At 43.0% G+C, this 19,082-nt stretch overlaps 1 protein-coding gene across 6 annotated transcripts in view; it reads left to right on the forward strand.

The window, feature by feature from the left end:
• UTRN (utrophin) overlaps positions 1–19,082 on the forward strand; it is an 863,547-nt gene that overhangs the window by 96,559 nt on the left and 747,906 nt on the right. For all 6 annotated transcript variants that reach the window (XM_068232090.1, XM_068232089.1, XM_068232092.1 and 3 more), the window contains one exon: positions 9,068–9,129. In XM_068232090.1, coding sequence (XP_068088191.1) covers positions 9,068–9,129 — 62 coding nt within the window. The remainder of the gene's footprint in view (positions 1–9,067; positions 9,130–19,082) is intronic.

Genomic DNA, 19,082 nt, shown 5'->3' on the forward strand with positions numbered 1-19,082 from the left:
TATGATTCGCTGGTATCTTGTTCCGGCAAGAATAGCTAAAGTGTTTCCCTCTGCCAGTCCTTTCTGCTTTTGTGGCTGTAGGTCACACGGAGACATGTTACATACTTGGTGGAATTGCCCTAGGCTCACTAGATTCTGGTGCCAAGTTTACAGGCTACTTTCAACCCTTTTCCACGTAACCATCCCCAAAAATCCCTGGCAAGCTCTTTTGCACGAAAAAACGACTGTACTCCACTCCTACAGCTTCAGTGAGATTCTCAGGCCACACCTCGCAAACTTTTCCTATAAAGAGAGGCACCCGCCAGGGCTGCCCCCTCTCCCCTTTACATTTCATTTTAGCTCTAGAGCCATTCGCCTGTTTTCTACGAGAAAACACTGACATCAAAGGGGTAGAGAGAGCCGGCCTGGCTCACAAATTACTTATGTTTGCGGATGATACCCTCTTGTTCCGCACACAACCTCACATTTCCATCCCTAATGCCCTCAAAGCTCTTGAACAATTTGCTCAAGTCTCTGGTTTAAAAATCAACATGGCAAAATCTAAAGCCCTAGGTATCTCCCTCACGCCACATCTCACTACTCAACTTCGAGAGTTTTGCCCCTTTCAATGGGTTCAATCTATACCTTACCTTGGTATCACTTTAACCCCCAACTACGCCTCCCTCTTCGCAGCCAACTACCCATCACTACTTAAATCCCTATCTACACCAACGGATAGATGGTCCACACTTCCGCTCTCCTGGCTAGGGAAGATTAATTCAATCAAGATGACATTCTTACCTAAGCTTCTCTATTATTTTCGGACTCCCCCTGTTAAAGTGCCCCCTCACTACCTACGCACCTTCCAGCATAGAATACAATCTTTCATTTGGGGTCGGAAGCACCACAGAGTTAATAAGTCAACCCTTTTTGCTCATAAACTAGACGGTGGCTTGGGAGTCCCCCAGATTAGCTCTTATTACCGAGCAGCAACTATTACTCAATTAACACGGGTGTTCCAAACTCGTGACACTCCTCTATGGGTGTTTCTCGAGATCCCCGATAGCGCCCCTATACTCCCGAGCACCCTCCTCTGGATACCTCAAAAGATGCGGCCCCCCACCCTTAGCCCTCCCATGCTCCATAGCCTCCAAGTTTGGGACTCGGCCTGATACTCCTCTCATCTTCTATCCCTCCACCTTCCCCTGCTACCTCTGGTTAACAACCCACTTTTCCCCCCAGGGCATGATAATCCGGAAGCTTTTAAATGGTGGGCTGACAACGGCCTAACCAGTTATAAAGTTATGCACTTTATCAATCCTAGAGGGGTGTATAGTTGGCCAGCCCTACAAGAAAACTTTCAAGTTCCACCGAGAGAATATTTCAGATTCCTACAAATAAGGCACTGGGTACAGTCCCTCACCCAAAATAGGGAGCCCCCCTTTGATCCTACACCATATGAGAACATATGTCTTCACTGCCCCAACTCTAAAGGGCTGATTTCTACAATTTATTCTTTTCTGACCCGTCCAGAGCACCCACTCACCCATGCTTACATTACCAGATGGGAATCAGGCCTGTCGGGCACGAGGGACCGAGAGGACTGGTTAAATATATGGAGCAGGATTTCCTGCTGCTCATCGAATTTACAGACCATAGAGGCGGCATATAAGGTTATGATTCGCTGGTATCTTGTTCCGGCAAGAATAGCTAAAGTGTTTCCCTCTGCCAGTCCTTTCTGCTTTCGTGGCTGTAGGTCACACGGAGACATGTTACATACTTGGTGGACCTGCCCTAGGCTCACTAGATTCTGGTGCCAAGTTTACAGGCTACTCTCAACCCTTTTCCACGTAACCATCCCCAAAAATCCCTGGCAAGCTCTTTTGCACGAAAAAATAGATCTGCTAACTTTATCCCAGAACAAACTGGCTTCATTCATTTTCTCGGTAGCTACAATGACAATTGCTAGCAACTGGAAAAAACCTTCTGTCACTATTAGTGAGGCAAAATCTAGAATCAACTCTTTCATGGTCAATGTGAGAGAACACGGAAAAGCCGCCGCGTGTGCTGACAGCAAGGCGGCTGATTCCGCGTCCAGCGCGGCGGTTTGCACGCGGAAGCGTGCGTCTGGTAATCTGAAGGAACGCGGAAAAGCCGCCGCATGTACTGACAGCAAGGCGGCTGGTTCCGCGTCCAGCGCGGCGGGTTGCTCGCAGCAGCGTGCATCAGGTGTGGCTGAGTCTGTTAGTTCACACAGGTTCAGGAATACGCGCGCGCACGCTGAGAGGCAGAATTCACACTGAGCCAGATTACTTGTATTATCTTTCTGTTATTCTTCAGACTAGTTCCAGGGTGTAGAGACCACGGACCTCACACCCAAGACTAGGGAACTTGTGTTATCATTCTGTTATACTTCAGACTAGTTCCAGGGTGTAGAGACCACGGACCTCACACCCAAGACTAGGCATTGTTTGATATCAGTTATGACCTATTGCTTTCCTGACTATCCCTCTGCTTTCTGATTCGGTACCACGCATATCTTATATTCCGTTGCTAAACCCTGCCTGCCTTGGATACTGAATCAGCTTCCTGTCCTTGTACTTTGTCTGTCCGTGTGTTGCCGACCTGGCTTGCCCGACCTCGAGAGCTATCTCTCCCCTTTAAGAGATAGTCTCCAGATCAGTCAGTGACATCCACTTTCAGGTGTCAGCCTGACTCCTCCTCTTGGAGAGTCTCAGGCTGCTGGAAGGTTTCTGTACTCTCTAAGAGCAGTATTGCCCATACTGCCTAGGATCACCTGCTCATCAGGTGGTTCACTCAAAGTCATACTGTTACACCAAACACTCACGATATATATATATATAGGTGTCCAGAGGTTAGCACTATATCTGTATTATTGGTGATTCTGCAGATCATCAATAATCAGGTATATATCTGTATTCTTGGTGATACTGCAGATCACCAATAATCAGATTCTCTCTGTGTGCTGACACCGATCGTTACAGTCAATGAGAAACTGACCAGCATCTTGAGGGACACCCATAAAAATTTTGAGAAGACCTGGGACCCCTGGATTCAATTAGAACACCCCCTCATGGAGAGTTCCTTGATCAGGAGGCTATAAGACGGGACAGCCCTCTTCTTTCTCTTTCTCTTTCTTCTTCTCTTTCTCTTTTTCCTTCTTTCTTTCTCTTTCTTCTGATTCTCTCTCTTCTACTCAAACTCTCCAGCTGAGCTTACCATAGCGACCTCTCAGTTGCCCGTCTATCGCTGGACGACGGGCGCTAGGGTTCACAGTTTTCCCCAGTCCTTGGCTGGGATTACCCCCTCCTCCCACTCGTATACTGGTCCCAGATAGTTGGACATGGTCCTCTGGGTCACACTTCTATAAAGTTCTCTAATATGCTTTATCCCCTTGTTTACATTGTGATTATGTCATTATCCCTCTTATCGCATGATATTTGACCAATGTTACGTTTATCACACCTTTTACTGTATGACATCTGATCAATGTTACGTTGACTGTTATGATACTACTTGGCCATACTGTTTGCCTTAATGTATCTTTTGAAAATGGAAAATTTAATAAAAAATGTTTTAAAACAAAAATGTCCTCTTTTGATATGGGATTATTTATTTGTTTTCTTTTTATTAGGTCAGTATGCAAGTATTATTTTCAGGCAAGATTTCATCAGAAATATCAGCCAATGTTTGTTGCAGTGCTGTGGCTGTAAGCTTTGTATTTGCTGCCTGAAGCAGTACAAAGCTGTGCAAATGCTGATTGCCTACTACTCCCACCTGCAGCCCCCCACCCACTGGTCACCCATCTGGCAAAGAACAGACTTGTCTGATCAATATTTAGCTGATATTTTAATATTGGTAGTGAATGTCAAAGTTTTAATAGGTTCTTTTAAATAGGTTTTCTTTAGATTCTCTAGAGTCTCGTGGCAACAGTACTCCAAGCAAAGTTCTGATTCCAGGGTTGCAAAGGAGAGCAGTTTGAGCTTCAATGTCAGTTCTATAAATTCTTATCTGGCTACATACCATACTTAAAGATCATTTTTTAATAACCATAAACCTTTATTGTGCAGCAGAGATTTATATGTATTTAAATTTACAGCAATTCTATAACGCAAGCAGAGTTTGCCTTTAATATAGTGCTACATTTGTAGGATAACAAACTATGCTGTACAATGTTCTCGTCTGTCTTATTTTTGCTTTTCTCAAGTTCAATGCTGCTGGCAATGTAAACTTGGTGTAACTGTTCCATATTCTTTGTTCTTGAGTGTTTGTAGGCTGATTTGCTGATAAGGAATTCAGGGAATTTTGCCCTCTGGATTACAAATGCTTAATTAACACAAATAGTTGTTTGTTCTGAAAAGAAATTCCTTTTCCATAAGTGGTGGTGTGTGTTGGTGTGACTCTCAGCACTTTCTGGCCACAAGGCGTTTCTGCAGAAATCTTCACAGAGAGATTATACACTTATTGGCAATAGTGGCACAGTGTGACCTTCAGGCTGGCAGTATGGCTATTGAGAGCCCTGCAGAGGAAATGTTTACATGGTATAAGCTGCTATTGTCCCAAAACGTAACTTCTTGGGCTGGGCTTTGCTTAATGCAGTTGTGAATTAAAACTGTTCCAAGGTCTGGCAATGCTCAGCAGAAAATACTTCGAGAAAATCACTATTGCTTCAATCCACTAAGCATTACCACATGTGATAAAGCAGAAAACAACTGATCTTACCAAACGTTTTGTGAAATGTCAGGTCACTAGAGCTGTTACCGCATGTAAAGCTAAAATGACTGACTAGTGAGGTAAATTACCAACTTGTGAGGTAAGCAGCTCAATAAACGTCAATTTACAAAGATTAGAGCATGCGGTAAAACAAGTGAGATGTTCAGTATTTTACTTCCAGCCTGGAGCTGTCGGTAAATAACAAACACATTCAGAAAGTTATAGAAGGGAAGAAACAGAGCAGAGAAAAGCTAAAAACGAATTAAAGTGTACCTGGTGGGGCACCTTAAAAAATGTATACATACCTTGGGCTTCCTCCAGCCCCTTCCGGCCTGATCGCTCCCTCGTCGTCCTCAGTCGCCTTCACCTCCGCTCGCAACTGGCCCACAAAAATTCTACAGTCAGGGCCAGTAGCTCATGCACATTCCGGCTAGGAGCACTTCACCGTCTCTCTCCCGGCAATGTGAACGCTGCAGGAGCGCACGCAGCCAGGCCGCACATGCACAGTTTGCCACGGAACGGAGGCCTTTCCGGGGCCAATTGCGGGAAAACGGGGAGTTGGAAGAGGATGATGTGGGAGCGATCAGGCCAGTGGGGGCTGGAGGAAGCCACAGGTATGTATGTTTTATTTCTGTGGTCCCATCTCAGGGTCACTTTAAACTATTCAGGAAAATAAGAAAGTTTATTATAAAAACATATTTCCAGGTTATTATGTAGCAATTAAAAATGGTAATAAGATGATAATGGTTTTGAGCTGATACAAATATAATGTTAATTATGCTTTCTATACCAGTTCTGCCTTCCATTTCCCCTGTACTGCAGTGATTCATCAAACCCGCATGATTCTGTAAAATACTGATTTAATACCACAAGAGGTAAAAATCGTAGTGAATTTTCGGTAAATTACTGAACTATTATGGCATGTATGAAAATCTCAGTGAATTCAGAATTTAAGTCTAATACACCAAATATTTTATAGAGCCTTTATTTTTTACCAAACATGTCTTCGTGAACTGAAACCTATGTGCTGTAATAAGTGTAAGAGTAGACCAGATCGGTTAAAGTGTAAAGGTGGCCATACACATATAGTTCAAAATCAGATTTACTCACCAAGTACTTATTAATTCACACAGGCACAGTGCCAGTACTAGCAAAAAAAAAAAAAAAAAAAGGAAAGAAAAACAGATAATGCCGCCCAATAATGCCACACATGCAACCCAATGTCACAACATGATCAATCCCTCTTTGATCTGAATCTAATCAGAGAGGGATCGAGTCCTACCATACACAGTACGTGAACTCTCAGTAGATTTAATCATTCAATGTATTGAACGTTAATTGAACTGCAGCGGTTTACTGCATGATCTACCGCTGCTCCTGCCCTACTCTCAGTCAGAGATTTTCCATCTGTTCCAGTTGACACTTACGATTAACTTTCAGTAAGTATTGATCGAAAACAATCGGTGTGACAGGTTGTGAAATAGATTGAATAGGAAAACTGACCTGAGTATGGCCTGCATAGCTACAGTTACAGTACTGCTTTCTGTTTATTTAAATCACAATTAAATATATTTATTTGAAATTGTATGTATTGGATTCTGCAATTTCGGTTTACAACTGTCCTGTGCTGTCAATTCTAGTATAAATCCCATTTGCTGGGAACACTTCTGAGGTTTTTCCTACTGCATTCACCTCTGAGAAGCGTAACTCCTTTAAGTTTGTCTACATGTGTTCTTTATAAACTGGTCTGAGTGAAGAAGACATTCATTAAAGTAGTAGGATCAGCCATACTATGCCAGGGAAAAAAAACACATATATAAGTAGATAAATACTTGATCTACTTACATAACACATGTATTATACTGTCCACTTTCTGATTTCAGTGAATGTTATATAGTAAATGACGAGAATTCTGTTCCTGGTGGGGGCCATGTCTTTTGCCCACAGTTAAAGCTAACTTGTGATGTCATTTCTGCCCTTTACTTTTTTTCTTGTCTCCTCCAATCGCTGCGTCGCCTCAGCCTTGCTTGTAAACACAAGTGAGTAGGGGGATCGGGTTTCAGATAAGCAGCAGACAGGGAAATAAAGGGAAGAGGAGGAATAGATTATAGATAAAAAGAACCCCCAGCATGCAATTCTTTGGCACGACTACTAAAGTGCCAGTGCTTCTTAAGTATGTGATAACTCCAAATCATAACAGCAGAAAAAGTTTTGAAAGTTTTGAATGCAGGATTAGCAGCTTTATCACTTAATACACTCAGACCAGTTGCTGTTGAAATTAGATTTTTATGGTGACGATACCGCTTTAATGGAGTAGAGAGAAGGTATTCAGGAGAATAGATGAATGTTGGTACACTGTTAATACACTTTAAAGATCAAGGCAGTGCAGGGGTTAGTGGACTGATATAAGGTACAGTCCATTGTTTTAATTTAAAGACCACACCTGTAGATGTATTAGATGAACTGTATAGGCATCTTAAATGTAGCAATAATCTCGATCCATGTACATATGTATTACTGTCATTTGTTTCTGATCTGTTTCTGCTTCCTGATAAATTCCACTCACTCTTGATTAAGCCCTATTCGCATTTAAACAAACAAACAAACAAACCTACAACCTATTAGCTTATCTAATTCCATAGTCCTACCTTCATGTTTACCCCAAGGCTAGGTTCACACTAGACATAAAAACAGACAGGTTAGGGCCCTTTTACACTTAAAGTGAACCTCCGGACTAAAAATCTACTCAGCAGAACTGAAAAGGCTTGGTGTTTCTTTAACAGTTTCACAGCATCAGAACTTTGTTTTTCTTACCAAAGCATCATTTTTAGCTGCATTTTAGCTAAGCTCCACCCATCAAAGAAAAAAAGCCCAGGGCTTCTTTCCCCTGATGCTGTGCAGAGCATGATGGGATTTCCTATGTTGTTATTCACGTTGCCTAGCAACTGGGAGAGGTGCTCAGGACACAGGACAGTTGGAACTGTGTCTCATGCTCCCTGTCACCTCCTTTCAATCAAAAAGATGTCTGCCATCATGAAATCAAACATTTGCCTGTTCTTTTAAAACAGTGTGGGTAAGAGATTATATTACCTATCTATTTTAATTAACATAACTAATGTAACTTAATGACAGTATGTTTGCTTAGGCTGGAGTTCCTCTTTAATACATTGCATCACGATATATCGCGTTGCATCGCAACGCAACTCAATGCAACTCAACGCAAGCCATTAAGTGAAAAAGGGCTCCAAAAGGAATGAAGACAAAAGGATAAATAGATGTGTTGGTGGATTCTACATATAGCAGTGTCCTACAACCCTGTCCTGAACACCAACCAACAGAACATGTTTGGCAGAAAACCACACATAATCACAGGTGACTTAATTAGTGCCTCTTAATTAATCATGATTAACTACTCTGTGGATTTTATCAAAACAGTCACTGTTGATGGTACCTGAAGACAGGGTTGAGGAACACTAATCTATAGGATCCAATCAGACATGTGTTTTCAAAGTGTCAGCTGTCACAGTTGCAGTAACCGAAAACACAAAGTCCCATCCTGCATGACTGCACACTGCATACGTTACGTATGCAGACAAACAATGCCAAGCGAACCACAACCAATTCCAGGTATGACATTAGTCGTACTTGCCGAATAAATTAACTCTGATTCTGAACACAGTGAAAGTTTATAGTAACAGATTATATTCATTCTCACGAGTGTTTTCAATGGAAATTGGACATGACAAAAAGCCAACGAAGTCCCCTACGCAGGTCTTGCTGTTCATTGTCAAAGCACATGATAGATGGACACAGCAGATCCATCATAAATGTACATCAAATCCCCTGTGACTCTACATGTTGCCAGTCCAGTGTAGTGTGATCTTAGCCTTCATTTATCAGTGTAGTGCAAATCCTGGTTAAATAAAATTTGGCCTAGTAATTTTGTACCTTCCCTACAGATATCAAACTTGTCAATGGTCCACTTCCAGTTTTTAAAACTGAGAGCTATTCAATTAAATATCAAATGTCTCTGGATTTGAGAGAGAGAAAATGCAGTGATATGGGTCTGCTTCTATTCCTCCCTGTATGAAAGAGCTCTTTCCACCTGTACCATAAAGCTTGCATTTGTCCATTGGTCAGGCAGTAGTTGGGAAGGGGAATTATTATTAGGCCATATCAACCAATGTAGATGCTGGTACTTTGCAGGAGCAAAATATATTTTATGCCTGTAAACTACAACACTATTCCAAATGTCCTACTGAATATGCTGAACAACTTCGGTAAATAAATGATTATGTTTATTTACAGCTTTCTAAGTGTATGTTTGCTCATTTTTCCTCTCTTTTTATGTCAGATGAACATAACGATGTACAAAAGAAGACCTTCACCAAATGGATAAATGCCCGCTTCTCTAAGGTGAGATAGTCACTTCATGTTATGAAATGTATCTACTAAGCAGATTTTTCTTGAAATATTTTCAGTAGCCTTGTCTGTTGGGGCAGAATTGTCTCCATTGCTTGTAATTAAATGTTTATATACTGTTGTTATTGTTGCTGTATTTTCTACAACCATTTCGGTACCAACACACAAATAAACCTCTTTCATTTAGCTCAGTTTTATGAAGTCCAATTAATTTATCCTGTTAAAATTCCCTCCTTCATTACCAATTCACGATACCAGTTTTTACAGTTCTGCAAAGTCATGTCATGTTTTTTAGTCTTTCTAAATTCATTTACTGGGTTTTGTTTTCAGGACACAGAGAACTTTCTTTTGGGACCATTTCATTAGACTATTTTCTCTTGTATTTTTAAGAGAAAGTATGCTTACTTTTTTAAAGAGACTCTGTAACAAATTTTTCAGCCTTAGTTCTTCTATCCTATAAGTTCCTATGCCTGTTCTAATCTGCTCTGGCTTACTGCAGTCTTTCCTAACTGCACTGTCTCTGTAATAAATCAATGTATCTTTCCTCTGTCCTGTTTGTCGGGCTAAAGCTTGATTGTGTGGAATGTGCAGGGCTGCTTGTGATTGGTAGAAGCGATACACACCCTCTGCAGGCCCCCTGTATACTCTGAATGACTCACACACTATGCTTAGCTGAGCCTATTAGAAGTTGGTTAGTTTGTTTGTAAACACTGCCTAAAACTGTTAATTACAAGCCAGGATTGCAGCAGAGAGTGGCAGAAACAGCACAGAGGGGCACAGGAGAAAATAATGAATAGAATGGTATGCTTTTTATTGTAAGAATATTAGAGTACAGATTCTCTTTAATGTAAATATCTTGAAGTGCAGCATAAATACCTTCAAAATGGTTTCTTCTGAGTTGTCTATGCAAAGATGTCAAATGTATGCAGATTATTATTATTATTTTTGGAACAGTGCAGGGGCCATTTTAAAAAAATAGAGTAACCAAGCAGCTCAGGGTGACCCAAACTACTAGGAATGTATAGGGGGATAAAAGGAACCAAAAAGCCCTCCTACTAAAAAAGCAAAGCTTGGTGTAATTTGCCTTTTTAAAACAGAAGGAAATTTGCAATAATTCAGTTATAAGTAAACATATGTGGTTACCCACAATGCTCTACTGAAGATGCAAATTATCCCTTTTCGCCCTTGTAAGCCAAGCAAGCATCCAGAACCGCTGGTGTATAGCAAGCTTATAGCTTTAAGTTTTACACAGCCTTATCAAACCCACATGTAGACAGCCTGTTTCGACTTTTGGTCCTCATCAGTACATGGCAGGGATTGATAAAGCTGTATGAAATAGGGCTTGGAAAAAATAGAAAAGACTGTTGCTTTTTTTGCATTGTAGAACACTTTTGATAATTGTCTGAGATTCTATAACAGTTAAAACCCTGCCAATATGACACCATTTACTAAACAAAACCCTCTAAGGCAGGGTTGTCAAACTGTTTAGGCCAAGGGCTATATTGCCGTTCTTGAGAGCGCTAGGGGGCAGAGCTAGTGAAGTTAATCATGATTTTTGACGATTGCACTTAGGTACGCTGCCTGTGACATTTTGTCAAATAAAATATTTCCACAGGAAATAACCCATATGCTGTGTATAGATAGCACAGTGGCAGCTGCTAATCAGTGGCTGTTACTGCTGCTGGCCCCATGCATGCAGCACCGCAGCTACTGCCTGTGGGCTGCATTAAATTAACTGTAGAGAGCTTTGGGAGCCACCAGAAATGGCGTGACGGACTGCATTTGGCCTCCAGGATTGCACTAAGGTATCCTTTCATGAGTGCATTGAAAATTTGTAGAATTTGAATGAATTAAAAAAAAGACACATTTAGTTTTCCTGAATAAATTGCACTCCAGATTTGGCTAGGGTGTGTCTGAGGTACTTTACAAGGACTAGGGAAAGCAGTACCATTTGGCCTTTCAGAGACCTTCTTGACAAGGCTGCTTTGTTGTACTATACTTGCTGCAGTACTGATGTACTAGAACAGTAAAACTCCAGTCCAATGACACCATTCAGTAAACTTGAACATTTAGGTACTTATTCATGGATACAAAGAATATTTTGACTGATTTGCTTTTTTTGTTAAGGAATTTGATTTTTATGTATTCATTTGGCATAAATGACAAAAATGGCATTTTTCCTCTGATGTCGGTCTTTCTATCACAGCATTTGTAAATATTAACTCTAAAGTGGCAATTTGGGAATTTATGCCTGGTCTCCCAGAATGCTTGGGAAGAAGAAGAGCGCATAGCTTAACAGCCTAGGCTAAGCATGACTGGGAGGGCAGGGCTACATACAGCAACATATAGATATAGGAAGCATCTGGGATAATTTACTGCATTCAACTATATGCTACTACAGTGCCTCTTTAACAGCTTCAGCTCAACTATTAAGCCATGTACACACAGTAGAGGGAAGTCAGCCGAGGTGGCTGTCTAAGTCGATTATCTAATATGTGTACAGCAGCCCTCCCTCGCCACCCCCCCCCCCCCCCCCCTACAATTAACAAATGAGTGCATTGTTCCTCTCCTAAAGCTACTTACACACGTTAGATTAAACTTGGCAGTAGCGGCTCATAAAGACCACCTCGGCTGAGAATCGGGCGTGAATCCACTGTATACATCCCGGCACTTACCCCACCTGTGGGAATTCGCTCCGTCAAGCACCACTCATTGTACCTCCAGCCTCTACATAGCAGATGTGTAGCTTGCCTGCAAGCTAGTGACTCATCTGTACTGCATTGGGCCCCAAACTGTCCCTGCCGGGCAATAGTATTATTACGTGTGTGTGTATATAGTTTTACCCTGCTCAGTGGAAGCCACCTCATTGTGCAACGCAACACTGTCTCTCTTCCCTCTATATTTACAGCTATGGCTAAATGACGTATCTGTATAATACGTGTGCCTGAAGCTGTCTACCTATTGGCTCCCCATATCTACAGGCGACAGTTTTGGTTCATGTGTATGCTCCTTTACACTGCAAATGAAAAAATATATTTGTAAAATACCTCTGTTGTCTGCGGTGTTTTATAATAGGCAAATTGACTTCAGGATGCTTGTGGGCTTTTATTATTTCAGATTGTGTGAGATTAGTGCTGGAGAGGCTGTGGGGAATAGATGGGAATACAATTGTATGCTCACACGCCACTTTAAAATAAACCGTAGCTGAACATTTACTGTGCATAAACAGAAGAAACTTGGATTAGGCGGTTGGAAATGATTGTGAGGTAAGAGGAATTTCCTGGGAATGCCAATGGCATGATGCATACAGCTTCCACACCCAGCAGAACTGCACCGCTAAAGCAATATGCCGCTTTCTTATATGTATACTCAGGCAGTTGTTTGTTTTAGCGTTACAATCTCTAAGTCACAAAACATCAGTACTAAGTACAACAGCTCTGTAAGTAAATAAAATAACATATTCAATGAGGGGTATCTACATTTTTGTAGAAATCTTAAACCAGGAGGTCATTTTTAATATCATCACATCGCAAGATGACTTTTGTTGCATGTATTTGTGTCCATATCAGTCGGCAGACAGCTATGATTTCCCAAACATAGCAGATGATGAGAAACCTGCTTATTTGCAAACATGACAACAGTATCCTCATGGGCGTCCGCAGATAATTTTCCAGGGGGGGGGGGGCGGCAAAAAGAGGTAGGGAAGAGCAAATTTTTGAGAAGATGTGTGCGCTGAAAAACCTGAGGGTTATGTTGTGCGGCACCGAAAAATGGGTGCGGCCATGGACCAGAATGTGGGTGTGGCCATGGGTGGTGACAAATTTTCATTAACTTAGCAATGTGGGACATTAGATTAGAACAGTGGTGGCGAAACTTTGAGGCCGAGTGCCCAAATTGCAACCCAAAAGTCACTTTATCTATTGCAAAGTGGCAACAGCAATTTAAACTTCATACAAACGTTTTAACTCATACATGAACATTATGAAAAATCCAAGTTGAAAATAAACTGTGAAGATAAACAGTTTCATTCATCCTACTCCTGAAAAATGTATTCTTTTTTTTAGAACCTCCCAGTTTTATTTTCCGTTTTAAAAAGCTAAAAAGTAGGTTTAATGCTATTGTCTCATAGGATGATGATTTAGCTTTTCCCAGAGGACCCCAACAAGACAAATTTAGCAATCATGAGGCCCCCAACAAATCATCAAGCTCCCAACAAACACATTCAGCAATCTTGAGGCCCCCAACAAGACAAATTCAGCAATCATGATGCCCCCAAAAAGACAAATTCAGCAATCATGAGGCCCCCAACAAGACATTCAGCAATCTTGAGGCCCCCAAAAAATCATGAGGCCCCCAACAAGACAAATTCAGCAGTCATGAGGCACATAAATAGGCAGCATTTCACATAAATAGGCAGAATGCCCCCTTAATATTGTAGACACCTCTCACCTGGCTTCTCAATTCTCCTCTACTGGCTGCTGTGCCTGGCAATACTGTTTTTGGCTGGATTGGGGATGACGTGCGGGCTGAAAGGCCTTGCGTGATGCTGTGGCCAGGCTGGCTGGCGGTGATGCTGTGGCTGTGTTGGCTGGCGGTGATGCTGTGGCTGGGTTGGCTGGCGGTGATGCTGTGGCTGTGCTTGGCTGGTTGAAGTAAATGCTGCCCCCTAGTTTAGGTAGCGCCAGGAACCCCTAGGTTAGGAAGTGACAAGGACCCCCCCAGTAAAGTAGTGACAGGGACCCCCAGTAAGGTAGTGACAGGGAACCCCCAGGTTAGGAAGTGACAGGGGACCCCCAGGTTAGGCAGTGACGGGACCCCATTAGGCAGCGGGTGACAGGGACCCCTTTAGGCAGCGGGTGACAGGGACCCCTTTAGGCAGCGGGTCACAGGGACCCCTTTAGGCAGCGGGTGACAAGGACCCCTTTAGGCAGCGGGTGACAGGGAGCCCCTTTAGGCAGCAGGTGACAGGGAGCCCCTTTAGGCAGCGGGTGACAGGGAGCCCCTTTAGGCAGCGGGTGACAGGGAGCTCCTTTAGGCAGCGGGTGACAGGGACCCCCCAGGTTAGGTAGTGAGTGACAGGGAGCCCCTTTAGGCAGCGGGTGACAGGGACCCCTTTAGGCAGCGGGTGACAGGAACCCCTTTAGGCAGCGGGTGACAGGGAGCCCCTTTAGGCAGCGGGTGACAGGTGCCCCCTCTCTCTAGCCGCCGCTCTTCCCCCCTCACCTTGCAGCAACTTCAGACCTAGATCAGCGGCGACCCGACCAGTAATGCGGGCGCCGGACGCACCCGCTCTATATGCGGAAGTGATGTCACTTCCGCATATCAGTGCGGGCGCCGGGTCCTAGCGCCCGCACTATTGGTCGCCGCCTGATCGAGGTCTGACGCGGCAGCCAGGAGGGGGTGAGCGGCGGTTACAGGGGGGTGAGCGGCGGCTACAGGGGGGTGAGCGGCGGTCGGGGGGGGGGGGGGGCAGCGGGCGGCCAGGGGGAGGCAGCGGCCTTTTTACACTTAATGCGTTTGTATGAGTTAAAGTACACCTTGGTATGCGTTTTTACCATATTAGTGCATTGTGAAAAAGCTTTCAGTTAAAACGCGTATATTGGGAACTGAGCTATAGGAAAACATGGACATCACTTTGAAAATCAGTTTTCTTTCAGTTATAACTGAGAGCAACTGAGAACCAATAGGTTTTGGACTAGCCTATCTTTTCATGGGGGGTTTTCAGCAAGGTTCTTATTCTTTTTAAAGAGAAACTATTAGCCAAAATGTGCCCCCCCCCCCCCCAAACCCCCCCCCCCCCCCCACATATGTAAGTAGATACATACTTGATCTACTTACGTCACATATGTATTGTAGTGTCCATGTTTTGATTTCACTGAATTTGATATAGTAAAATGTTGAGAATTCTGTTCCTGGCAGGGGCCATCTTGTGTCCTCCAGGTTAATTCCCCCACCCCATCCCCCTCCTCCCCGCACTGATTGTGAGCACAGCGGGGAGGATAAAGCCAGCAGACACAGACTCCCCTAGTAATGGATCCAAGCGCTGGTGTTCCCATCTGTTCTCTGCACTAGCGCAGAGAGGTGAGTGACAGAGGCTTCAGCCAATCAGGCTGATACAGCATGCCTGTCACTTCTCTTCTGCGGCTGTGCGTACATTTATAGAGCCTGGGGGTATGGGGAGAGAAGACCTAATTGGAAAAAAATAAGATTTTATTTGCCTGGTTAGCATCCTGTTTAACATTGTGACAGCCTGCAATAGAAAATTAATTTTGTATCTAATACCTATCAGTTACTCTTTAAAGAGACACTGAAGCGGAAAAAAAAATATGATATAATAATTTGTATGTGTAGTACAGCTAAGAAATAAAACATTAGGAGCAAAGACATAAGTCTAATATTGTTTTCAATACAGGAAGAGTTAAGAAACTCCAGTTGTCTATGCAAAAGAGCCATTCGCCTCCACGACTTTCACAGTCTTCTGAAGCTTGTTATCTCAACTGTCAGTCACTGTATTGTTTTTTGTTCTGCAGAGGACAGGGCAATAGTTCACTGGCCTGCTCTGTAAAATCATTTAGAATGCTGAGTAATGTGTAAACTGCAAATATTACAGAATGATGAAATGTTATACAAACACTATATAACTGAAAATAAAAATATGAGAATATTTTATTTGCTACTAATATTCTAGTAATTATCCATACTACACAACCAATTCATTATATCATAATTTTTTATGATCATTTTTTTTTTAAAAGAATTGAAAATCATTATGCACGATTCAGATGGGATCACGTGTGGCATCCCAAAAGAATGCACCAGCAGCCAGTTTTCTTCCTGAGAATTTACCTGTAATATAGAGGAACACATAGACTTTAATTAACATGGAGATTTTCACTACGGGAAAAAGCAGTACATTGAAAAAAATGTTTCATAACCTTTTTAGGTTTCTTCAACAGGCTGTACTTAGTTAAAAAAAATATATATATGCTGTATATACATTTTGAAAGCTTGCTTTTTCAGTCTATTGAGTTAGTCAATAAATAGTATCATACTTGTGCCAAAGTTATTGCTTCATCTCATGGGTAAAGCTGCACAATACTGAAAAAAAAAAAATTACATATGTAGTCAGAGTTGGATTACACAAAAGGCAGCTGAGGCAGATGGGCCCTTACAGGATCATCATAATGGGGCTCACTGCAGACCTCATGGAGACCCGTCAACATATACTGCATGGGGGCACATCTGGCTACCTAATACTGCATAGGGGTACATCTAGCTACCTAATACTGCATGGGGCACATCTGGCTACCTAATACTGCATGGGCGCACATCTGGCCACCTAATACTGCATGGGGCACATCTGGCTACTGAATACTGCATGGGGGCACATCTGGCTACCTAATACTGCATAGGGGTACATCTAGCTACCTAATACTGCATGGGGCACATCTGGCTACCTAATACTGCATGGGGGCACATCTGGCTACCTAATACTGCATGGGCACACATCTGGCCACCTAATACTGCATGGGGCACATCTGGCTACTGAATACTGCATGGGGGCACATCTGGCTACCTAATACTGTATAGGGGTACATCTGCTTAACTTATACTGCATGGGGGCACATCTGGTTACCTAACACTGCATGGGGCACATCTGGCTAGTGCATGGGAAGCACAACTGGCTACCTACTGCTGAGTAGGGGGGCACATCTAGCTACCTAACACTGCATGGAGGCACATCTGGCTACCTAATACTGCATAGAGGTACATCTTGGCTACCTAATACTGCATGAGGACACATCTGGCTACCTAATAGTGCATGGGGCACATCTAGCTAGCTAAGATTTATGTGTGTGTGTGTGTGTGTGTGTGGAGGGGGGGGGGGGGGGGGCACATCTAGCTAGCTAAGATTTATGTGTGTGTGGGGGGTACATCTGGCTAATACTGAGGAAGGTGTGTGTGGGTGTGTGGTGGGAGAGACAGCTGGTGACTATACAGTTGTCTGATATTGGTAGTGCAACAATCAGAATAAAACCAGACTGTGTCTGTGGCTGTATAATGTATTGCGGTCTCCCATTGCCTGTTGGACTGAGATTTTCCATTTTGACCCTTTCAGCCAATAAATTGGGAGGCTAGGTAATTTTTTTGTATCATGTCAGTCTGCTTTGCATCAGAAATAATGTCTGAAATGTGACAAGTCAACTTTAATTAAAAATAACTGAAGCACTTAATATTGATTCAAAACAAGAAACAAATGTTTGTGGTGGTAGAAAATACTTCTTGCTTCTGCTGTTATTTTTCCAACATGATCAGCTCCACAAATTGTCATTTACATCCTATCTAGGATGATCACAGATCAATGTTAATAACAGCTTTCAGAGATGTATGAATAAGTAAGCAGTGATAGGAGGATGTTTAAATTATGCTTACGGACGATGTATTCAAGTTAAACTATACATTGTTCTTAATGGATCACTATAGGGAAATAGCTCATTTTTAATTAACAGAAACAAGGAAACAGATATGAAAAAAGCAGGGCCTCCCCAATAATCAAATATTCAGTGGGAATCCTGTTGCTTGTGATAGTTAGTGATAGAGATGCCGATCAGCTCATTCACCTGTGGGGGACAACCATTGGAACTGACAGTTTTTGCTTCTCTTCAAAGATGTGGGAATTTCTAGAGGTCCCTCACCCTGCTGCCGAATTACTGTACCTAGCTACCCTGCTCTTACTAGCAGTGTAGCTTCTGAGGCCCCCCACCACTTGAGCAGGCTCTTTTGTGGATGCCTCTCTTTTTCCGTCCCCCACTTAAGTGAACTGCACATGAAAAAGTAGTGGACATGAGCATTAGCTCATGAACATTGCACTCGTGTGCAGAGAGGTGTCCACAAAAGAGCCTGCTTCAGTGCCGGGGGCCTCAGATGCTACACTGCTCTAAGTAAAAACAGCAAAGCAGGTAGAGTAACTTCAGCAACAGCACGATGGACCTCTAGAAGGTAGGAACATACCACTGTTACTAACACATCTTTGAAGGGAGGAAAATTAATTTAAAAACAGCTGTTATATCTCTTGTGAATCTCATAAGTGAATCAGCTGATTGGCATCTCCATCGCTATCAAAAGTGACGGGATGCCCACTGAATAGGTGATTACTGTGATGGCTCTGTTTTTTAAAAATCCTTTTTCTTTTACATTTCTACCGAATAACTGTTTCATAGTTTCTGTTAATTAAAAATTAGCTAATTCACGATAGTGCCCCCTTAAAGAGACGCTGAAGCGAAAAAAAAATGATGATATTATGATTTGTATGTGTAGCACAGCTAAGAAATAAAACATTAAGATCAGATACATCAGTGTAATTGTTTCCAGTACAGGAAGAGTTGAGAAACTCCAGTTGTTATCTCTATGCAAGCAAGCCATTAAGCTCTCCGACTAAAGGTAGCCATACACTGGCTCGATTCCCGGCCGTTTCGACAGCAGATTCGATCCTGGGATCGAATCTGCTGCCAATCGTTCGCGGTAAACGCAGCCGCCGATCCGATTCCCTCCTGGAATCGGATCGGTCCGTCGATCGCGCCGTGCGGGAAATTACCCTCGATCGCCCGCGGGTAAAGTGCGCGTCGCTAGCGGCGGCCGATCCGATCAGGTATACATTACCTGAGGCTGGCTCCCGGGCGTCTTCTCCGTGCTGCACGGCTCTGTTCCGGCTCCATCTATCCCGGCGCTTCCTGTGTCACTGCAGTGACCAGGAAGTTCTAATAGAGGGCGCTCTATTTGAACTTCCTGGTCACGGAGTAACACAGGAAGCGCCGTAATGGATCCGGAACAGAGCCGTGCAATGCGGAGAAGATGCCCGGGAGCCAGCGTCAGGTAATGTATACTGGGGGAACAGGCGGCAGGAGCAGCTCAGCAGATGGTGAATCGGTTTCAGGCTGAAATCGATT

Source organism: Hyperolius riggenbachi, chromosome 4 (genome assembly GCF_040937935.1).
Source record: "Hyperolius riggenbachi isolate aHypRig1 chromosome 4, aHypRig1.pri, whole genome shotgun sequence".
Lineage (NCBI taxonomy): Eukaryota > Metazoa > Chordata > Amphibia > Anura > Hyperoliidae > Hyperolius > Hyperolius riggenbachi.